At 38.0% G+C, this 23978-nt stretch overlaps 2 protein-coding genes across 4 annotated transcripts in view; one reads left to right on the top strand and one right to left on the bottom strand.

Annotated features, from left to right (window-relative positions):
• UGGT2 (UDP-glucose glycoprotein glucosyltransferase 2) overlaps window positions 1–14886 on the top strand; it is a 76508-nt gene extending 61622 nt beyond the window's left edge. For 2 of the 3 annotated variants that reach the window (XM_068182472.1, XM_068182473.1), the window contains exons 30-39: window positions 1247–1331; window positions 2772–2857; window positions 5652–5750; window positions 6910–6994; window positions 7417–7599; window positions 8808–8968; window positions 9258–9372; window positions 11896–12012; window positions 12999–13143; window positions 14078–14886. In XM_068182472.1, the coding sequence (XP_068038573.1) occupies window positions 1247–1331; window positions 2772–2857; window positions 5652–5750; window positions 6910–6994; window positions 7417–7599; window positions 8808–8968; window positions 9258–9372; window positions 11896–12012; window positions 12999–13143; window positions 14078–14100 (1099 nt within the window). In that variant the 3' untranslated portion in view covers window positions 14101–14886. Of the gene's footprint in view, window positions 1–1246; window positions 1332–2771; window positions 2858–5651; window positions 5751–6893; window positions 6995–7416; window positions 7600–8807; window positions 8969–9257; window positions 9373–11895; window positions 12013–12998; window positions 13144–14077 lie in introns of those variants that run through there. The other variant, XM_068182474.1, reaches the window with a different exon arrangement.
• A 2494-nt stretch (window positions 14887–17380) lies between these two features.
• Window positions 17381–23978, bottom strand: part of DNAJC3 (DnaJ heat shock protein family (Hsp40) member C3) — a 30703-nt gene continuing 24105 nt past the window's right edge. The window contains exons 10-12 of the mRNA XM_068182475.1: window positions 22358–22490; window positions 21467–21615; window positions 17381–21037 (exon numbers count right to left, since the gene is read on the bottom strand). Coding sequence (XP_068038576.1) covers window positions 20880–21037; window positions 21467–21615; window positions 22358–22490 — 440 coding nt within the window. The 3' untranslated portion in view covers window positions 17381–20879. The remainder of the gene's footprint in view (window positions 21038–21466; window positions 21616–22357; window positions 22491–23978) is intronic.

The raw sequence follows: 23978 nt of genomic DNA, 5'->3' as shown, positions 1-23978 counted from the left end.
CCTCTGTATCTACCTACAAAATTCATAGCATAGGGATTTTGAGGTAACTGAGGGAATAACAGAGAAAATATTGGTTGTGTGAACACTGGGGGCAAAAATGAAACATGGGGTTGGATGCTGCTATCAACAGTTCGTGTTTGGATCAAATTTTACTATTTTTGAACTTCTTAGTGGCACACTTTATTTAAAATGGAATTAATATCTGAGCAGTATACATCCCTGTGATGCAAATACCGTTGGCTGGGTGTGCATATGTATGATATTTTAACGGTGTGAAAACAAAACCACAATAGAGAGTGGAAAAGTTCACATAATTCTGAATGTTGTTTGGTACAAGGATAGGCCATCTCCATGAGACTTAGTGATTACAGGCACATTTTACAAAAAACTGTATTAAATGAGTGTGTAAAATCCTGCAGTGTTCAGGTAAGTGATATGATACACATTGAAACAAGATTTAAATATTTCTTTCTAGAGAAAAAAATGAAGCATAAGGGGTAGCAGATTACTTGCTTAAACCCGTTTTTCGTGGGGGTAGCTTTAGCAAGAGAAACCCACATAATGCTGATAAAAGACTGAAGGGATTGAAGGGGAAACACATAGGCTGTTGAGTTGTAAAAGCAAGAAAATTTGAAAATTATGTTGTTATTATAATGTATCCCAGTAACATTTTTCATATTAGCTACTCTTGGGACTGCAGTAGTTTGGAGACACCTGAATGGCTTTTAAGTGATGCTCAGTAGGGCAGAGGTTCATGTGGTGCTTGCACAGCTGTGTCTTCAGGGGTACAACTTCCAAAGCCAGCCAGCTTAAAGCCAATATTCACTATCTCAGCACTGTGATGAAGCCTTCCCTCTATTAAAAGCAGATCTATTTTAAAAGTACACTTAATGCCATCACACAATTCCTAAGATGTTTTCCATATTTGAAAAATTGTTGTTTAATATTTGAATATTATATATATATAATGCATAATAATGTGTTTAGCTCTAGGTTACTGCAGTTTTTCATTGATTAGTAAATTTCCTATGAAAATTCAAATTAAAAAGTGAAGGCGACGACTGTGGACAATGTCCAGTGATGAGTAAAACTCAAAGTTTTTGAAGTTAAAATATAATTAGATGCAAGTGAAGTAATTTTTTTCTGTAAATAGCAGCAATTCTAAACCTTATTCTCTGATTAAACCCAAGTAACAATGCATGTTTTAATGAGACAGTACATTTGCCTGGGTTTTTTTTCCTCACAGCCATGAAGGAACAGATTCTGTAGCTGACCTGACAGACGTTATTGTGGTATTAAACAACTTCAGAAGCAAAATTATCAAAGTTCAAGTATGTATGCAGTGTTCCCTGATATGAAATACTACTTATGCTTATGTGTCTCAGGCTATATTTAATTGAAACATGTACACTGAAATATATAATTTAGATTTTGTATAATTAAAGAGAAGGATGTGCAAATTAATGTAGTTAATTTGATCCAATCAGGGTATACTAATTGTGTGGGAGATTTGTTAAATAGCTTTTAAACATAGATAACATTTATCTCATCTAGACCAAGGTGTGTAGTTTTGGTGACTTAAATTCCCTTTCTGCTTAGCAGGAGAGAGTCCAAAGGACTGCTCTTCCCTGCTTAAAAATGGATTTAAACCAAGAGAATGACCTTTTGAGACATCCATTTCTCTCCAGTGACTTAGGAGAGATTTTACGCAAAGTCCAGATTCCACAGTGGATGTCAAAATTAGTTGTGTTAAATTTTACCCTAGGCAGCCACATCTGTCAACAAAATTGTTACTGTCATTAGATGCATCAAAACTAGCTAATGAAGCACCTCTTACATTGAGGAGAAAGATCCTCATAATACACTATATTTTCCTATATATATTTTAAATATTTTTAAGAAATTTGTAAATATTTAAAAACACCAGACGTGAGTCTCTTCCTCGGTCCTGTTCCTGAAAAGTTTTCAGAAGCCAGGGAAAATGTGTAAGACTGTAGCACGATGAGCCTGTCTCTAAACCACAGAGAATGGGTGAAAGGGTGCCTAATTTTCCTATTTTGAGCCAAAATAGGAATATTATTCTGTATGAAAGGTGGTATGTATTGAGCTTATAACTAGAATATGTAAGCTCTGCCATCAGTTGAACTCTAGAATCACTTCACTGATACGCAGGATGTGGCTGCAGGGGCATTGGTTAAAAAGACTCATGATGTAGTGTCAACAGAAATCTGTGTTAGCTTGACAGTATAAACATGTGCAGTTAATATGATTAGATTCACACATTCAGGGTGTTAGAAGCTATTTGGTTTTCAAAAGCAATTAGATTTCTTTTAATCAAGGAGATTGAGGTGGTAAATGAAATGAATCTTGAGCTGTTAGAAGCATCTGGATAAGACAGCAGAAATTGCTTAAGTTGGATGCAAGAGAGCTTATGTTTCAGTGACAAATGTGTCACTTTCTCTTTGTGAAGGGCTTATTGAAAATGACAGTTTCCTCTCAGGTAAGTTCCATTGTGAGGTGCTGTGCCTCTGCCAGCTAATGGCTGGATCACAAACTTTTGAGGGAGGAAAATTAGATAAAATTCGCCACACTTGTAGTTGTTTTTTACATAAAGATGTACAGAGGGCTTGAAATCTGCTGGCTGATTTATTAATCACCATACTTAGTGGCCCTAGCCAGTTTGTACACCACAGTTAGGTATCACAATACAAGTAGTAATTACTATCAACTGCCTTCCCAAGTTGCACAAAGGCATTTCTTTTACTGACTAGGTACAGAAAAAGCCTGATAAAGTGAATGAAGAGCTTCTTACAGATGGAACACCAGGGAAAAAAGGAAATGTGGAATCAGTTGCAAGGTAATGCATAATTTGATTCTAATTCAGCTGTTCCAGGACATGTTTATTATTACTCATAACAAGTAAATTTTCTTACTTGGTAGTGATACAAATGTGTAAAAAAAACTCTCCATGGGATTTATGATGTAAATAAAAAGGAGGAAAGACAAGCTATAATGTCATGTAAATCTCCTTTTTTATTCCCTTCTTAATCCCTCCTTTATATTTCCAGTTTCTTTTCATTTTCTCTTTTGGCTGTTTTTTCATTTTGCTGTGGCAGGAAATCAGTCTCAATGTGAAAATCTCAGCTGGTTATGTGGTACTCAGATATGTCAAACTGAACATCAATAAGCAGACCAATGCTGCTTGTCTGCTGCTGGACATAATTTATGAAATGTCAAGTGTTTTTTACCTTGTACTTTAAAGTTTGAGTTCTGTAAGTAATTGAGATAAGCATCTCAAGCATTACATTTGGGGCTCATAACTTCTAATTTTCTGTTTTGAACAAGACTCAAAAAAGGTTTTCTGCAGTTTTCAGTAGCTTGGGCAATGGTTGTCAGTGACAGACTGCTAAGGAAAATAAAGAAAAGACACAGCAGTTCTACTTTATCTACTAATCACTTGGCTCCAGTCAGTCCTGTACACACACCTCTCTTGGTAGATCCAGGACTGGCTTCCGTTCAGCTTTAAAATGTCTCATGATAAGGCCTCTTTTTCCACAAGTACCTACAGGCCTGAGATCATATTGAGTGTCTGTTGCTGATTTTATGTTTATCACCATTTATCCACAGATGATTTTACTGTTACAATATAATAGAATCACAGAATATTACGGGTTGGGAGTGCCCTTAAAGATCATCTAGTCTCAAACCCCCTGCCACAGGCAGGAACACCTCCCACTAGACCAGCTTGTTCAGAGCACCATCCAGCTGGCCTTGAACACTGCCAGGGATGGGGCAGCCACAGCCTCCCAGGGCATCCTGTTCCAATGTCTAACCACCCTCACACTAAAGAATTCCTTCCTGCTATCTAAGCTAAATTTCCCCTTTTTCAGTTTGTAGCCGTATTGAGTAGATTCGGAGACCCTCCCAGACTACTATGCTACAACTCTGAAAAATGTCTTCCACACTGGACCCACATTGCTGCACAAAGCCTCTTTTGAAGAATGATGTTAGTTGAAGGAATTTTTCATTGACTTCAGGCTTCCCACTTCTAATTGGCTGCATCAGAGGATGTATGTGCAGAGATCAAAATCTTAACTCCCTCTAAGAAGGTTACTAGGGCAGAGATCTCTCAACCTTTCAGGGCTTGCCTTTTATCACAGTGGCATTTATCATGCTCTGAGCTTGGCTGGGCCAAGGAAGCCCCTCACCCAGTGAAGTTTATTTGCTCTTGCCAGTGATTCAAGGTTGTGGCTCAAGGGCATGATTTGAGGCTGTCAGCCTTTTGCCATGTAGGATCTTGTCAAATACCCTTCATTATTGTTATCCCAGAATGAAAAGAATATCCTCCAGCACACTGTTCACTACAGGAGCCCACATGTGCTCTAACATGGGAGATGTGCACACCACTTTGCCCAAACCTTTTCATGCTTGAGCTGCCCTTCTCCAACTGACTGCTTTTCCCACCTGACCTTACAGGTCAGCCCAGCAGCTTTGGGAAATTTCTGCTTTCTGTAAAGCTTTACAGAATCAATATTTTCAAGATTCTCGCATCAATCCCCAGTTTTCTTTTTTCACGTGTGATGGCTGCTTTATAAAGAACTTGACATTCTTTCAGTCCTGCTATCACTAAATATAAGACATGGGACAGAAAGTCAGGAAGAAAGGGGACAGACTGCTTGGACCTGTGAAGTGCAGTCTGTTTAGCCTGTGAGAGTTCAGTGCTGGTTGAGAGGTTGTCTGTCTTGTCTGAAGATGCCACACCATGCAGACAATGCCACTCCACTGACGTCTCTCTCTGTTCCCATGCCTGAGTGAATAGAACGTGGGTTTCTCAAAGGATTATTCACACCACTTAAACACATCGCAGCCTCTCAGCTATTTCTGAGGTTTCAGCTTTGTATCAGTGGAGTGATCTGAATTCTTTTGAATACATTGGAGATCTGAGACTTGTCTTATTTGCTCTTAAAGATTATGAGGATACCTATTTTTACACTTTCTAAAAGATACTTTTAAAAGGGATATAAAAGAAAAAGAAGAAAAAGTAATAGGAGTGACTCATGCAGTCTGAGTGTGTGAGGAATGACTCACCTCACAAAAAAGACTTGAGGTAAATTTCCAGCAGTATCAAATGGCTTGATAACCATTTGATAACTGTAACCAGTCTGGCTCTGCAGTTCTGAGATCTCTGAAGCAGTGCCTGAGGGAGACTGCAGCCACCATCCCCTGCCTCTGTGTGCTGGCAGGCACATGATTAAAAACCAGCCCTGGTAGACTTTGGTATTCAAAACAAGCAAAGAGTGCTGTGCAGCAGAAACAGAAACCTCTGTGCAACATACCTTGAATACATAGGTTAGCTTCTAGGGAGAGGAGTCAGAGTGATCTGAAGAACAATTCAACAAGTGTTGTGAACAACACTGGGAAATCCTCTGAAAGTTATGAGAGTATTCTGGGGAAGGTTCTAACTCCTAAGCCTAGGCATGTGCAGTGCAAGTAGAACATAAATGTATTTGTTTACACTTAATGTGTAAACAAATGTGTATTTCTTTTGTGTGTTTTCTTATTTTTCATTCTCTGTGAGCTTAATGATAATTTAGTAGGATTTTTTTTCTACAGAATTTTTACACTGTATAATTATTTATAATAATTCTTAGATTTTCAGAAGAAATTCCAACTGATGAGAAGGAAACGAAAAGTGATATTCTTAACATTTTTTCTGTTGCTTCAGGCCATTTATATGAACGTTTTTTAAGGTAAGAAAAGGTAAAAGGGGAAACAAGAATTTCATAGCAAAACTACATTTTTTTAGTAAAACTAAGCAACCTAAAGAAATGGACTTTTTAAACAACATCTAAATAATACATTTTCAAAACTGAGAAAAGTTGTATTCAGTGAGAACTAAATCTTTAAGAACAAAGTGATTGAACATACAGATGTTCAAAAATTCCATTATTCTTTGAAGACAGAAAATGTCTTTCATGTGTGAAGTACAAGCATAAAAGATGAAGTTCAGCCTTTCTGTGTAAAGACACAACAGAAGTGACTTCATTGGAGTTGTAGCTATTTGTATTTCATACAAAGTGGATTTACTAGGTGTGCATATGGCCTTACTTATCTCAGGGTCCTTTCAGTGAGCAGTGACTGCTTTTAAGGAATTGCTACAGTGTTGCCTGACCTCTTCAAGACCATCTGTGTTACTTTTCTGATTTGAGCACTCATGATTTGATGGCTGAGTCATCTGAAATTTGAGCATTGTGTTGCTTTCCTTCAGCCTGCAACCATCTTCAGAAAGGGAAAGACACATTTAGTTTAAAGGAGAAAAAGTAATATTAAAACATCCTGCTTGCTGCTTTGTCTTATTTTCGAGTTCATTATGTCTTGATTTTAAGGCACACTTGACCTCTTGTAAGGTTGTAAGTCACTGCTTATCTGTCTGGTTACAGCAAAGGCCATGATAGTGAAAAAGAATTGAACCCACAATAGTGATTCGTATAGTTATTAAGGGTTTTCAGGTGAGGATCTGACTTGAACTTTGCTTTTTTTCTTTTCAGCAACCTATTAGACTCAACCAATAGATTCGAAAATAAGTTATTTCAGTAGCCAAGTTAATATTTAAGGTACTAACCATTATTCTAATTTTGTCAGGCACCGCTCCTAGAATAAAACATGTTAATAGATCCACTTACGAAATTGTTCCTTCTACTATTGATTAGCCAATCTGGTTGAAATAAGGCCATCTCAAAGGACCCTTGAACACAAGCTCTTTAAAGCTTTTAATTAGAAGTAGATAAAAATTTCTACTTAAATTGGGTTAAAGAAATTGTAGTTAGAGTTTTAGTACTTTCTAAATGCAGTTGAAATTTAATGACCTGTGTGTATTTGTTTGTTTATTGTAGACTTATATTTCCACAGAATTATGATGCTTTCTGTCCTACGTCATACAAAAACACCAGTTAAATTTTGGTTTCTGAAAAACTATCTCTCCCCAACGTTTAAGGTAGGAGAGAAGTCTTCCTCTTTTTTTTTTTTTTCTTTAAAATTTTAAGTAATTTTTTTTAATTGCAGTATTGCAGTTGACTAATTATATAATTTAAATTACATTTTCACAGTGGAAAATAATCCCTGAATCTGTTAAATACCAGTGTTAGGTAGAAGTTTCTTCTCTTCTGGGACATGAAGCCCAGTGATAAATTATAATAATTTATTCTCTTTTGATAGTCTCCAAGAACTTGCATGAAATGCTATTTCTGTTGGTGTAGCTGAGGATACTGCTAAAACTAAGGGAACACTTTAAAATAGTAAATTACATAGTCAATAAGGGCAATATAGCTGCAGCTGCCTTGGAACATTCACTCCTTTTCCTTTGGAGTACTTGTGTGTCTCATATATGTGCCCCGATGGGTTTTGCTCTTCTTCTAGGATGTAATTCCTCACATGGCTAAAAAGTATGGGTTCAAGTATGAGTTGGTCCAGTATAAGTGGCCCCGCTGGCTTTATCAACAGACAGAAAAACAAAGAATTATCTGGGGCTACAAGATTCTTTTCCTGGATGTTCTTTTCCCTTTGGCTGTGGATAAAATAATATTTGTTGATGCTGACCAGGTAAGAAAAGATAATGGCATACATCTGTGTGAGGAATTAATTTGGGCTTAAATTGATCCAGTTTCATTCTCTGTGGCCATTTTATTCAGATGTTGATCTCAAAAGACTGATGCAGTTGTACAAACAGAACCAGCGGTGTTTCACAATGTAAATGCAAGAACTTCACTTGTCTTCAGTTGTGTGGACATTGAGTTGTCCTAAATTGTCTGTATGGAGAGAAAGGCATCTGGAGAGATGTGTGTGATCTTAAAGGTGCATTTCACTGAAAGCATATTGGAGTGATTCCATCTCTGGGCTGACTGTGAGAGGAATTCTCCACTATGGCCAGTGTCTGAGGTGATTTGGACCATTTGAACAACTTCTAGATGGCTGAAATTCTTCAAGATTAATCCTATCTCTATTTTAAATTTGCATGCAGTCCTTCATTCAGGAATGAACATGGTATAATGTACTGAAAGACGAAGTGCTGCCTCAGATGAGTTTATCACAAGGTTATTAAAAACCTTGAGACAAATTGTGATGTATTTTGGTCCTTTTCCAAAGCTCAAGAATAAATTAAATTTAGATGTAGCAATGCAGACTGCAGCTCTCTGTAATTTCATCTGGATACACCATGTGGAAACACTGGTTATCTGTCCTAACTACTGTAAGGACTTCTCTCTGCTCCCAGGTAGCTAAAACTTTTTTTACCACTGATAAATTAGGTAAGTGGGATTTGATGGAAGAAGGATTGATTAACAAATAAAGGACATTTGTAAAATGTCACTAAAACCCTTGTTTGAAATTACTTTACCATTAGATACAAGGATTTGTCAAATGATGAAATAATTTTGGAGTGCCCATGGAGGATAACAAATGAGGAGGATTCTTTAGAAGGGACATGATTAGAAGATTTCAGAAGTTAATGCTTCTTTATTGAGGAATTTTATATTGGGCAACCAGAAACACTAGTCTGTGATTTTAAAAAATACTGTCAGTTTTATATCATTTACTCAATAAATGTGTTACACAGATGGCCACTGTTAATAATATAATAAGCAATAATACTTTTTGAACAATAATTTGGTAGGTATCACCCAGTGGAACAGTTTATCTATACCCCACTGTTGTAGCATCTGAGGGTTTTTTTTTAATTAAAATTAAACATTGTGACGCCTGCTGCAATACCTACCCTCACAGAAACAGTACTAAATGATATTCTTACTTAGATTGTGAGGAGTGACCTGAAAGAGCTCAGAGACCTAGACCTGAGTGGAGCTCCCTATGGATACACTCCTTTCTGTGACAGCCGCAGAGAGATGGACGGGTACCGCTTCTGGAAATCGGGATACTGGGCTTCACACCTTGGGAAAAGGAAATACCATATTAGGTAGGACAACCCCTTACACACTTCTTGTGCAGTTTGGGAATTTGATTAAAATCTGGGTGTTGGTGTTGATCACTGAGGCATTCAAGAGCCATTTTGAGTCAGAGATGAAGAGGCAGGAATTCTGATGACATACTGATTTCACCATTTCATGGTAGTTTCAGCCGCTTAATAAAGAAAAATGCCCCTTCAGGATGGGAACGTGTTTTACTTTCTTGTTACTTTTATTACTATTATCAAAAAGGTTAACCACCAGAAATCTTACATCTTTGGGTTTTTTAATTCCTTTTAGTGCCTTGTATGTTGTGGACCTGAAGAAGTTCAGGAAGATTGCAGCTGGAGACAGGCTTCGGGGCCAGTACCAGGCTCTTAGTCAGGATCCAAACAGTCTGTCAAATCTAGATCAGGTATTTATGGCTTTGAACATTTTTGGGTTTATTGTCTTTATCTTTCGCAATTTATATGGACTGTCTTGTATCTCAACATAAATGTTACATAATTCCAAAATGGTTTGCCATTTACTGCTGTTTTAGCCTATTTTCAGGAGTGCATATGAGCACAGTTCAGAAAGCTGCTTTATTTTAATTTAAAAACGAGGAAAAACCCAACTTACAGGACTGTTCACCTTTATTTGTAGTTGTTCTCTGTGCATTTATGTTTTTCTGATGATAACCCTACATTCTGATAATGGTAATTATATTCGTGTTTAGCAAGAGCTTGTTTCCTTTTTCCTCTTTTTTTCCATTAACGTAAATTAAATTTTCTTTTGTAAGTTAACTGCAAATGCACTCTGGTTGCTGTACATGGTCACCTTGGAGTGGCTGGAGTTTGTCTCACTTTGGGTGAACCTCAAAAGGCTTCATAAGCAAGATTGTCCCTGCTTTTGGTGTTCTCCTTGTGGAATTACTTAAGCACAGAAGATTTTTACCTGCCTCTAGCAGCAACAGGATCCCATGGTAGCAAAGCTCACATTGCTCAGTGCTTTTCCACACCCCTGCTCTGCAAGCAAGTTTCTCTCTTACATAAGGATATTATTGCCACTTGCATTATTTTTTCCAGAAATAAAAGTAAGAATTGAAAATAGCAGTTCTTATGATACTGGACAAAGAAAAGTGGGAATACAGCCACACTAAAAACTCAGACTAGACTGGACACCTGGAACTGGAGCAGTGTATGTTAAGAGCAAAAGGCTGAAATAACAGCAAGAGGCAGAGTTCACATCTTCCTGGACCACAGAATGAATTCCTGGCCCTGGTCAGCTGTGCAGAGTCCTGATGTGATAGAGCTGTGTGTTCTCCAAACACAGTCCTACCCACATGTACTTGGTGTCTTTCAGAAAGACCTTTTAAGATTCAGAGGTTACAGGGTTTCCACCATAACTCTGGTTTTCAGAAAATTGGTTTATCTAATGTTCTCAAAAGACTAAAACTTCTCATTTTAAGATTTTTATATTTCAAATTACAGCTTTAATACATGATAGCATAAATCTCCTATAAGCCTGTTGGATCAAATCAAAAGCCACTTAAGGACCAGATGTTAAGGTAGCTAAATCTTGGCAGAATGGAATTGGAATTACTTTGGAAAGTGAATATTTCAAAGTAGTATTTTCATAATAATCTGGTTTGACTGTATTGATAGGAACTACTTGCTGTCTTCATTGCTACTTCTTACACAAAATACAGCAATACTCCTGGAAATACAAACCACAGTGCAATGTATTTGAGACCTGGAGAGCTTTCATCTACTGATAAGGATGCATTATAACTCTTGTATTACTATTTTTGTTTTAAATACCTGTCTGGAGTGCTCACTGCCCTTCTCAAAGAAGCAGCAACCTCAGCTCTCTGCTAATCTGCCAGCAGTGCCATCTTCATGGGTGGTAGTTAAGGTTCTTAAACCACAAAAGCGAAGTAGATAGAAGGGGAAGTGGTGATTTTAAATGCAAAGGAGAATAAGTACAGAACTCCTAGGGAGAAAAAATTACACATAAAAACTAGACTTCCAGTACAGTAATTTTGTTCGGAGGGTTTTTTGTATTCCTTTTTTTTTTGTTTACTTTAAATCCTGAAACTAACAGCTGACTTTCTACTTTTCACTGCATGTAACAATTTCTAAATTGACAGCTTCTAAACGTACCGTACTAACTCAGGAATTGTGATTTCATTTATAATGACAGAGAGGCACAACAGAAAACCAGTCTCTCCTCTTTTGGAATTGAAATGGTGATAAAACATTCCACATGGTGATAAACTACTTTCCAAAAATTATAAGTTTTTTAAAAATAAAGCATTTCAATTAATGTTGAATGTCTTGGCTCTCTGTAGAATTTCATGTAATTCTTTGGTACTAATGTCTGTATTTCCATTAAATTATACATCTTTCATGCAAGCAATATGTGCTATTTTATTCTGTCACATTTAGCAGTGTGAAGTGGCGAAATAAGATGTGACTAATACTTGAGTACTGACATTTATTCTAAAATACAGTGTACAGTGCACACGTGAGGGAGCTTAGGAATGGATGTGCCAGTTACTGCCCCTGCTCTTTGTAACTCTGGCCAGAGTAGGTGCAGCAAGCCTGAAACCTGCCTGAGGTGTTTCTCATTTATAAAAGCTGTTCCCTGCATTCAGCCACATCTTGGTTCAGAGTTTTCGTGATGAGACTACCTGACTATGTAATAAAGGTCAAAAAAAAAAAAAAAAAAGCCCAGAAGTGAAGTAAGGAACATAGCCAGAATAGCAGCTTAAAGCTTTTCCTTCCCAAGCTCATTTCTGGAATCTATTTTCCTAGAAGTCATCCCAGTTTAGAGTAGTGGCATAATTCTGTATTATATGTTTTTTGAGTCGGGGCGGGGAACTTTTTTCAAGTTTAAGGAATGGAAAGCTGGTTGCCATTCAATGCTAATATGTGATTTTACAAAATTTGTACAGGATCTTCCCAATAATATGATTCATCAAGTAGCCATTAAGTCCCTCCCTCAGGAGTGGCTTTGGTGTGAAACCTGGTGTGATGATAAATCCAAGAAAAAGGCTAAAACAATAGACCTGGTGAGTTGATCCTGACTTAAATGAGTTGTGCAGATTAACAACTTTGCTGTGGTTTCTGGGGCATTTCAGGTTAAGTGTCTCATGTCATGAAGGCAGCCTTGCTGGAAGGCACTGCAACATTCCATCCCTTCCCCTGAAACATTTTCTCCTCTGAGACCTCTCTCACTTGCTGTCTACCAAATCTGCTTGTATTAAAGCTGAAAACTGTACCAGAAAATTAAGTGTTGTTGTCTCTTAACCAGATGGGATTGAGGCTTTTCATGCCTATATATGTAATAATTTATAATTTTAATTATAAATCCTTATAATCCTTACAATTTTTCCATAGTCAAGTTACTGGAACTGTGAGAAAGTGCTGTTACCTGTCTGGGCACTATGGACTGCTGTTGTTTTTCCCACATAGAAGGTTCCTCCAGAACCTTAACATTATCATGGTTTTCTGGGTCTGTTTCATTGCTCTAAACAGGAGATAAAGCAAAGTTTTAAAAGCATAATGATCAGGACACTATCCATGTTTAGGAAGAAGAAAGTTTCTTTCTTTGTGAATAGAAAGAGACAAAAATGTTTTTCCTGTCATTTATTATCCTCATCCCAGTTTTCCCCCATTTAGATTTTTTACAACACACACATACTATTTGTGATGCTTTAGATATAATTTGAAAGGAAAACAGACAGTTGGAACTTGATGTGATTTTTCAGTATGCAAATAGTTTTCTGTCTTTACAGTTGTTAGAATTAGTTTGTTTGTGCTCTAGAGACAGGTGCTCTCTGTTCAAAACCCACATCAGGTTCAGTTTCAATGTGCCAATCTTGCATTTCCCTGGGCAAGTTTGTCTAAATTTTAGTAGTCTGGTGCCAGCTATGTCTGTGCTATACTGACAGTCAGCAAAAAGACAACTATTTACAATTCATTTGAGCTAAATTCTCTGAAAAGGTGTTATTTTCACATTTGCTTTGTTTGCATCTAATATGTTTTGAACTTTCAGTGCAACAACCCCCAAACCAAAGAACCAAAACTAAAGGCTGCTGCCCGGATAGTTCCTGAATGGGTTGATTATGACTCTGAGATCCGAAACTTAATACAGCAGATTGAAAGAGAGAAGAAAAATCTAACATCAGTGTTTCAAAAAGGTAATTTACATGGATATTCGGCTGTTAGCTTCTAAAAATTAAATGTTAGTCTAGCTGAAATTAAGATTGGGGTCAGTAGGCACAAATCTTGAGTTTGTGTAATTTCCCTTGTTCTTAGAGACTTGGTGTGGGGTTTGAGAGTTGTGTGATGATGCTTTATACAGGAGTTAGACTGGCAGGACAAACCCTCTTGTTTCATGTCAGAATCTAAGAGAAAGCTCCGTACTCCCGTTCCTGCACCTCAAACACAACCAACAGTCACACATAATTTTAGCCACAAATATTATATAAAGCACATTAGCTTAGACTTCACATGGATAATCTAATAATGTCTGTTAAGCAGTTAGGACTGAGTATTAAATTTACCTCTGCATCTCTCTCTCTCCAGGCTTATCTACCCAAGCCTTTTTGCACTAGACTAAATTCTATTTTAGTTAGTTTGGGGGTGGGGTTTGGTTTTTGTTTGTTTGGGGGTTTTTTTGGTTTTGTTTTGGGGGTTTTTTTAACTGAAATTGTTTTAAACTGACTTAGTTAAATAGCATGAAAAACCCAGACAAACAAAACCCAAAACCGAAAAAAAAAACCCCACCAAACACACATACAGGACTCCCAGAAAGACTTGACTTCTTGGACTAATATGAAACAAAATGAAAATAGGATCTCAGCTCTCAGGGTTGAAGAAGAAATTAGCAGATAAATATTTATAAGTCTTGAGTGGAGGAATAAATTCACTTTTCCTTATAAAGAATTCTTAGTGGGATTTGTTCTTTGTGAAGGGTTCTGGTCAGCTTGTAGCAAGGCTCCAAAAATGAACTTCATGTTGCTGAACTGAATGATTAGCAGGAAATGGAAAGTAAAAGGTTTTCTCCACATCTTACAAACCCAGGCACTCTTTATGTAACTCTTTTGTGTATTTTTTCCCCTTTGGTAACAGGGCTCAAGCACGATGAACTTTAGCACGGCCTGTGACCAGCGATGGTGACAGCTCCAGAGTCTTCTGGGAAGGACTGAACAGAATTTACAGCTGTTACATTGGCATTACTTGCAGCCTTCTTTAATGTGAAGTCAAATATTTTATAACTTAAAGTGTTATTTCAAACCTTTAAAATGCAATACAAAAATAAGAAATCCACAGGCATTTGGGGGTTTGGGGTTTCTTAACCGGTATGGAGCAGCTTTCCCAATGGCTTTGCTTTTGTTTTCCCTCTTTAAAGTACAGTTTGCCCAGAGGACTTTGGATTGTGAAGAAAGATGTGTTCAGTATTGTCAGTCCAGGGGAGGACACACACATTAAAGATGTACTTGAAAACGGTTTTTGCATATTCCATGCACTAGGCTACTGTATTTAAATATCAAATATTTTGGTTCTATGCCTATAGTTTTGCCCCTTGAGAAATGCTATGGTCACAAGAAAGAATTTCATAAAAAAGGTCTAATTTAGACCACACAAAGGCAACTCCATGTGGAAGCTAAAGCAAGGAATGACATTCTTCATTTATTATGCAGGATTGCTGCAGTTTTAGAGATTTTTTAAACTAATTTTTGATTCTTAGGCTCCTTTTGGCCCCTTAAATGTGTGTGATAAAATTCCATTATGGTTTTGGTTGAGGTAATTTTCCGACCAGCATACATTTCATCAGAAGGTCAGTACCTGAAAGCTGCTGCTTCTCACTTTTGATTATCATCATCCTGTTTATAACTGAAAAGAAAATAATAAAATAAATGAGTATTTTTTGACTATCAGTGGTGTCTCCTGTAATTTTCTAAACCTGTACTCACAAAACTGTTGCTTTAATGGGATACTGACATTTTGATCCCACAAAAATTGCAGGGGAAAGTTCTTGCAATGCACATATTTGAAAATGGGGAATTTGTGTCTCAAAGTGAAATCTAGTGCCTTAAATGCACACCCTGCTGTTCAGGCTGTGCTGGTTTCAGAATGGGATTGGATGAGACCACACATTCTTATCAGAAGTCTTCCAGTTTAAATGCTTGAAATTACACAAGACCATTTAATTAGCACTAAGTGGGTGAATCAGCAAAGATTGCACATTATTTCCACATTTGCACATTATAGCAGCAAATAATTGAATAAACAATTAGAGAAATGAAGTAGATTTTGTATCTGCTGTCATTGTCCTCAGCTGTTGGTTACTTACCATTTCTTACTGTAAGAGCGAGTGATTAAAATCATGTTGCTGATATTTTTCAAGCCATTTTACTAAGGAATGTGAGACATGCAGATTTTTTTACAGCTTTTTATATTTTCTGTGGTTTTACCTTTATGTATTTTGAACAGTTTTAACGTGTCACATACAGGTTTTTAAATGTCTGTTGAAGGATTTCCTTTGCATGAAGTACCCAATGGAGTATTTCCTGTGTAACCCAATAGCAAAAGTCAGTGAAGCCTAATGTCAGTTCTCTTTATGTCTGACCTATTTCGGTGCAGGAGCTGTTTTGTTTTGCTTGTTCTCTTAATTACTTCAGGATATCATGCAGCAAGTCAAACATATTTGAACATAAACTTTAAGTTGGTATTTTTGTACCACAGAGATGGACTTGTAATTGACTTAGCAGATGCCTGTGCACCATTACTAAAAATGCCACACATAACAAGGAAATAACTGATTTGCCATAGCAGAGGAGAAAGCCCCCAAACCATTATTCAACTGTTCGCTGTGTTATTTTATTTTCAAAATACTTTTCAGATTTATACTTCCATCCTGCTGCCTGACTCTGCAGCAGCATTTCACATGGATCTGCCTTGGTATTACAAGCTTGAAGCATATATTGGAAAACTTGCTTTAGGACAGAAGTTACAGGTTCTTTAAGAAACTTTAGTTCTCTTTAATTATAATTATCTGTGTGAGCATGTTCTGCAGTATAAAAAGTGGATAATTCATGCACTGATTTCATGTTCATTTTCTCTGTAGCATCCTGTTCTTTTTAAAGCTGGATTACCTCTACTGGCTTTAAAAAAATAAATAGTTCTTTAAATACTATTTCCTTGAGATTGCTTAAATTATTAGAATATAATTTTATAAATGTAATTTGCTGGAGATAGTTTGAAAATGTAAAAGGTTCCATGCAATTTGCTAGTGTTTTAGATATTTGTACAAAACGTTCTGGTGGGTTTTTTTCTGCATAATATGACTTTCAGAGAAAGCTCTTTTTTGAGATACACAATGGTTTATAAAATAAGAATGGTCCCACAAACACATTCACTACTTTTTAAAGATCTCTTTAAGGCAGCACTTTGAGTCATTAGCATGCCATTATATTTTAATACTAAATCCATGGATTGTGTATGTTGTAGAAAATATTAAAAGGTACCACTGCAGAAAAAAAGATGAATTCTTTTCTGCTCTCCCTTTTTGTATTACACAATAACCATTCCCTACTTGGTTAACAGATCCAAAGAAAAAGAAATGGCAGCAAATCCTCAGCTGTCTTTCCTCTACAGAAAGCATTTTTGCAGGGAAGCAACAGCAATGTTCAAAACAAGGCAGCTGCTGTGAGGTGAGATGTAGAGAGAGTTTATTTTTTATTTCCAGTCTCTGTGCTCTGCCCTGTAAAAGGGAAGAACACACATCCTAGTTTAGTGTTGCCAAAACATGGTGCAACTCATTTAATAAGCAGAATATTTGAACTGTTCAAATTTTACAATTTGTATTCCTATGACAGTGTCTTGTCTATGTCTTGATCTTCTTGAGATCAGCTGGTAAGTTTAACAGAAAACGAACAAACCAGGCATTAGTGCACTATTGTTGAGGAACCGGAGATTTAGCATTAAAAATATTTGTCAGTAAGGTTCCTTTTAACCCATTCCCTGAATCAAGTACTTGCCTTCAGTCTGAGACTTCATGGAATCACAGGATATGAGGTTGGAAAGCCCCTCAAGGATCACCTGCTGCAGCCTTCTTTGGCAAAAGCACGGTCCAGACAAGATGACGCAGCATCCAGTCAGGCCAATCTTACCGTCCAGCACTGGGGAATCCAGCACTGCCCAGGGATATTCCAGGGGCTGGTTGCTCTCACTGTGAAATCAGCACTCACTCAAGTGGGGCTTCTGCAGTTGCTGTAGTTGACTTCTATACAACGCAGTTCTCTTCCACACAGAACGTGGCTGCCTCCTCCTCTTGTCCCCTGCCTGCAGAAGTGCCCTGTGCATTCCCGCACAGCTCCAGCTTCAAAGAGCAGGGCAAGGAAAGAAGGGAAGACAAACACACAGCAGTGCTTTATTGTCATCATAAATATCTTTATTGTGAAAAATACCATAAAATAACTCCCACAGTTCTAGAAAAAACAGTTCCTGCTTTGTAGATTTATGATTCCATATAAAGACATTTTATATTTTGAAACATTTGATAAATCTCTGGCTAGCTTTACTTATCCTCCTTAAAACATGAAACTGCTACTTAGTAATTTGCTGAGGGCAAAAAAAAAATTATTCTCCCAATTATTTTGTTACGGCTTTATGGATAAAAGTGTGTATTACAGAGCAAACAATACCTTACAATAAGGCACTTTTAAATACAACTAACCTGCTATGCTATCCTGGCTAGTTTCCAGCAAAGCTCCTAAAAATCACAGCCCTAAACAGAAGAATAATTCTTGTTCCAAACACCAGTCTGAAAACTGAAATGATAACCAAGCATTAAGGTTTGGTTGTTTGTTTTTTTTTTTAAGTTAATATAATTTCTGCATATGTCCCAAGTTTGAGCTCTTCAGTTTGTAATTCACTTTGAATCTCTTTTAATATTGATTATTATATCAGTATTTTACCAAGTAAAATATGCTCCCCCCAAAACTTCATTTTAAAACAAGTTGGAAACGAGTTTATTAAAACTGAACTCCACAGAGAAAGTTTTCATCTACATACAGGCCAATGATGAGAACAATGCTTCATGCACATCTCAGGGTTGACAAACTACCAAGACATTTACTTCAATGCTCAGTTACTGAACATTATTGCACTACAGACACCCACGAATAAATAAAAAGGCGAGTTCAGCTTCCTTGCATGTCGCCTGCATCATCAACACTCAGCATGGGACCAGCACTTCATTTGCCAGAGTCAGGTCAGGAAATGCAGCACCGGAGCTGGAGAGCCTTGCAACATAAATGGTTTCTTTTAAACATTGTCTTTCTGTTTGCCCAGAACACCTCAAGGCCCTTCAAAGCAGCACCGGGGTGGTAACACTACTTCTGCACAGCAGCTGCTCAATACTAGGAAAGCCTTGTTTTCCACTGTTGCTTTTTGCTATTGTTTCCAAGAACCTGCCTTCCAACAACAGGAATCTATGAACAGCAATCATGCCTTAATCATCTTCCTTCTTCTACTTGACTACATTCAAGCATTTTTGTTCTCAGAATGTAATTTTCCCATTCCCATTCATTCATTTTCAAAATGCATGCGGTCCTTTTGTGTTCCTTTCTGTCCCGCTGCCTCCAAGAAAGAAACAAACCCACACTGCTCCAACATCAGTGCCTTGTATGAAGAATTTACTCATGAGGGAACATCTTATTCCTTCTCTAGACAAAAAAAAAAAATTAAACCTCAGGAAAGAATTCTCTCAGCTCGAGCTTTTAAAGCTGCACAAGGGCAGTCCTTTGAAAGAGGACTTACTGCCAGCAGTCCCCTGGCACACAAGCGCAGGTAGCTGTAGTCTGTGACTTCCCGCAGCCCAGCCACTCCTCATGTACGGAATCGGGCCCATCGCTCTCGCTGCTCATTCCATAGTCATTTAAAAGCAGCCCCTGCTGCAGTGAACAAGGCAATACAAAAGTGTTCCTTCCAATGGCTCACGCACAACCCCAGGGCTAGCGCAGCTGGGCGGAGCTCACCGCTCAGGGCTGACAAGAGCCCCGGGAGGACCCGGGACAGCCGCCCCCCACAGGCACCTGCCCAAGTTTAGGTACTGCCAGCCAGCAGCAGGGGCACAGAGGCCAAGCCCACGGGGCAGCAGGCTCCCCACCGTGCAGTCAGTTCCTGTGTCTGAGCTAGCCCCCGAGAGCCGTGCCAGCCTCAAGCGCTCTGAGCAGCCCTGAGCATTTCCAACAGGCCACAAGCACAAGTTGAACTTGTAGACAATCATTCAACTTAGTGGACATCCAACACTGGACTTTAAGAGGCTGCTGTGGTGGTTTTGTACCATAAACCATTAGAAATCACCACACAACCTCCTCAGTTTGAAGATAAATTTGTGAACACTGACCTTTAAATTGCTGTTGAAAAGCTTTTTACAAAGCCACATGGCCTCGCAATTATGTTGGTGCAATACTTGAGGCAGGAGCCAAGGGTGCTGCTTCAACAGCAACTTCATCTACAGTAAGAAACCCCTCCCTTTGAAACTGAAGGCCTTCTTTGCTCATTTCATTTGTTTTACTGAGGCTGCTTAGGTTTTCAAGTGCCAGGAGTTGAAGCAAGAGAAGACTCCTATCAACTGACTATTGTTTTCCAGTTAAAATCCATCAAGAGAACACTGATGAACTGTAATTCTTGCATTCCAAGAAAATGGCTGCTGAAGAAACTCAGTAATTATGACAGAAGCAGTTACAGAACAAGAAGACTCCTCACTCCTACCAGCTGCAGCTCTGGTAACACCACACAGCGCATTCACACGACTCCACCAACTACACCAAACCCATTTTAAGTATGTGCATATAGAAAAAAAATAGAAACAGACTTTTGGCTAGTGGGAAGAGAGTCCCTCTTTTTGCACACAGCCGGTCTCTGCAGTACCGATGCTATTACATGAAACATAAAATTCCTACAATTTCATGTCGTACTAACTCCCTGTTGCATCATCCAGCAGAAATGAAGTTGTATTACAGGGTAAGGCTGGAGTTAAGATCACATTCCTGCAGTACACTCGCATCACAACCTGCCTCAGTTCTGACTTTATGTACAGAACCAACAAATTGCTGCAGTCAGGGAAATGTCACATCAAATTTTCTGCTCAAATCTGAAGCAGATATTTTGTTGAAGTGCAAACTACTCAAAAATCATACCTAAACACCCAAAACCACAATCAGAAAAGAAATATTCTGAAAAATAAGTCTTTCCCCCCCATCCCCACCTCACTGCTGACAATTCCACCAAGGAAGTCACCCCAATTAATTTCAGGTTAGTGAACAACAAAGTGAGCAGGTATTTCAGATACATTTACTTCCAAGCACTCTTTGTCCAGAGCGATTGTTGGGACTGGTTCAGCGCACAGCCTCTTCCCCACCTCTGGCACTGCCAACACCAATCCAGCAGGTGGTCACTTGGATTTCCTCTTAAAAATACTGGGAGATGGATCATTCTGCTGAGCACAACCAACAGTTTGTTAACGTAGAGACTACTGTAACTACTCTTGCCATGTTTATTAGGCCCCAATCCAGGAAAATATTTACATGCATTTTTATCTTTAAGTATATACTTGAGTTCTAAATTTAAGTGCTGTCCTAAGTAGCATCTTACTGTTTTTTCCATCCGTAGGAATAAACACGTCCTGCATATCCACAGCAAATACATAGGCAGCATAACCCCCATCAGTGTGATCTTGTCAAGTTCATCACAAATCAAACCAAATGAAAGAAAACAGGAGCTTTCTTCTAGTGCAGTAAGACTCTGGGTTAAGGACAACATTTTATAGAAATTAAGATTTTGGGTCTTGAACTGAGAGACTTTTTATTTTTCAATGAATTAAGTAAAAAACAGCAGCAGCCACCCAGAAACAGTCTTGGCTCTAACTGAAGTGAAATTTGAATGTAAATGGTCCTCCTCCAGAACCAAAGGGGTTGAATCCTTGCCACGTGTTCCAGCTCCTGTGGAAAGGGTTGTTGCCACCTTGCTGACTCTCCGCATCCAGTGGGTCCTCTCCCGCATCAAACTTCCGCCTCATTTCTGGAGGAAAAAAAACCAAGGTGGAATCATGGCATAGTAGTAACAGGGTTTCCCCAGAGTACTTCAGTTGCTGTTATGATCTAAATGCAGTTTGCAGTAGCACTTGAAGCAGAAGGGGATACACATATGCTTGACATAAGTGTATCCAGAGTTAGTCAATCCTAGAAATCTCTACAAGATGTTATCCCTGGAAGAGACCTTCAAAATATAAATTTTATTTGACTTTTAGCAAAAGTTACTGAAACACAATACGTACAGATTACATCTGACTTCGTGCAACAGGCTGGATACAAGCATTAGTGTACTCCTTTCTCAAGATGGGTAAGGGCAGAAAGGGAAAAAGGGAAGCTCAAATGCTTGTTATGACTTACACTTCTGTTTTGACCTTGATGTAAAAAAAGTAAAAATAAGAAGCCACTGCATCATTACCTGGGTCAGTGAGGACTTCTTTAGCAGCTGCGATATCGATGAATTTCTTCTCTGCTTTCTTCTTTTCTTCCTCACTCTGGAAGTTATCAGGGTGCCACTGGGATGCCAGCTTTCTGTAAGCTTTTATGATTTCTTGCTTTCGAGCATTTCTAGATGGATAAAATTACAAATAACTTCATTTTCTGACTGCTCATATGCTACATTAATGAAGTTTATTTTAAACACTGAGACACTAGTTAAGGGCATCAGGAAAGCTATGAGGTGCTGTTAACCTTCTGCAAGTGGCATTGAAGACTTTACACAAAACAAAGGAAGGAAGTTGCAACCGTAAGCAAGATTCCTCACTCCCTCCTTCACCACCCATATACTTCTCTTGGAAAGATGCTACTGCCACTGACTCTGCAGAATATAGTTCTCAGTCTGAGGAATTTACCATCGTATGAATAACAAAAACAGAGATCAAATTAGTTCACAAGTGGAAGGATGACCAATACTAGTTCAGAACTTTGCTTGCTCCTCATTAGCAAGGGAAGTTTTTTAGTCAGTCCTGCCAGACTCTTCCAATCTATCACACTATCTGCCACAATTTTTGTTACTTTTAGTAATTCTTGCCAGTCTTCATTTCTTCCCCAACTCATTCATATGACTCAGAGCCATCTATACTAACAATTTCTTCCTAAAGAATTTATCTCCTCTCTTCCTGCTGTTGTTTTTCCATTCTTTCTAAAGGAATTGTAAACAAATGCCACTTTACAAGCTGAACGCTAAAAATTAGTACAGAAGAGTGAAGACAGCAACATACAGAGCAAAAATTAACACTCAGCAGAACCAATTCAAGTGATCAGCCCTAGAAGTACTTTCACATCATCATCTCTGGAATTAGTAGCTCACCTTTTTACTCCCAGGATTTTATAATAATCCCTCTTCTGTGATTGCTTCAGCATTCTCTGGGCACGTTCCAGCCCTTCCCGAATCTGCTGGTCATTTTCACTATTGGCTTGAGCAGTCTCATAGTCTTTAATAGCTTTTATTAAAAAAGTCAAAGAAAAAATGTTTTACTACTCTACAAGCTTCCAGTTCAAGAACTCAGCCACTCAACAAAACTGAAACTTTGTTATTACCATATATAAACGGCAAAACTTTAGTTTCAACTTGACACGTTTTGGGGTTTTTTCCCTAAATTAGAGTATCTTGGAATAGAGGAAATTCACTTTCGCATATGAATTAGGCAATTTTCTTTCTTTAGGTTCGTCACACTTGTGGGAAATGAAAAAGAAGGGAGGGTACCAATGTAGGTTGCAACATTCTCTGGACGTTACTACAATCACAAGCATGAACAAAATGAGTATCTAGGACTGGGATGAAGAAACAGAAACCAAGAAGAAAGATTCAGCAATTAGTACTTGAAAAGCCCACTGCACATTTGTCCCACATTGTTGTTCAACTCAGGGAGGATTTAACCAGAGTCCTTGAATGAATATTCATTCTTCTCCCCAAGCCTGCACTAAATCAACACAATAGGAAGTCTCTTCCTCTTTAGTGACTATAAAGACAGGTTTCAGACTACCAGTAAGTTCATATTCTTAGCAAAAGGCAAATATTGGCTTTTTACACCTCTGCATGCATAACATGCAAACAGTTATATTTTAGTGGGTTTTTTTCCAAAGGCATGCTCTCACTTTTATTTCAAGAGTTTCATTTTTCAGGAATGAAAGGAAGAGAAGAAAATATTTAAGAAATTTGAGGTCTACACTTGTTTAAGTAAATTCTATTATTATTGCAAGTGCTTAAGACACCAAGTTTATATATCCTTTGTTATCAAAATTTATCAAGGGAAGCAAGCTGAAGTCTTTAATGAGACTGCTCTTCTTTCACTGTTATAATAATCCTCAAGGTCTCATTCGCAGATCCAAGTCTCTTAGGTTTCTCAAGTTAGACAAAGTACTTGCATCAGATTATTTCCAAGCAGATGCTATTTCTCAGCAGGTGTTACATTTGTTTTTCACTGTTTCTGAGCAAGACAGCAGGAAGTGCTAATGAATTTGTATTACCCAGACATCTGATACCACTGCAATCTTGTTTCAGTTACTGAAAAAAAAAAAACCCTTCCAAAAAGTATTGCCAGAGCCCAAACAATTTCCTAGGCTACTACAAACAAAACTTCTATTCATTTTCACATCACAGGACACCGCCATTGCTGCATAAAGCATTCTGGCTTCTATTGGTATTTTCAATAATTTGTCCAACAATTAAAAAAAAACCCCAAAACAGGAGTGTGCCCTAATATGCGTGTTAAATATGTGCTATCAAAACTAATAAAAGTAGTGAAAATGCAGGATTTCATTATGCTGCTTTATTACTCAATAATGTTAAGCCCCACTGAACTTCATCTGCTTCAGGTAATAGTAGGAGGGGTTAGCAGAATGTCCTGCCAAATGCAGGTCACATTGCTCAGCCTCACCGAGCACCACATCACCTACAGCACCATTGTGGGAAACCTGCTCAGGGGTCA

Source organism: Anomalospiza imberbis, chromosome 2 (genome assembly GCF_031753505.1).
Source record: "Anomalospiza imberbis isolate Cuckoo-Finch-1a 21T00152 chromosome 2, ASM3175350v1, whole genome shotgun sequence".
Taxonomy (NCBI): Eukaryota; Metazoa; Chordata; class Aves; order Passeriformes; family Viduidae; genus Anomalospiza; species Anomalospiza imberbis.
Note: the sequence above shows the minus strand (reverse complement) of the source record. Positions and strands in the feature narration are given on the sequence as shown.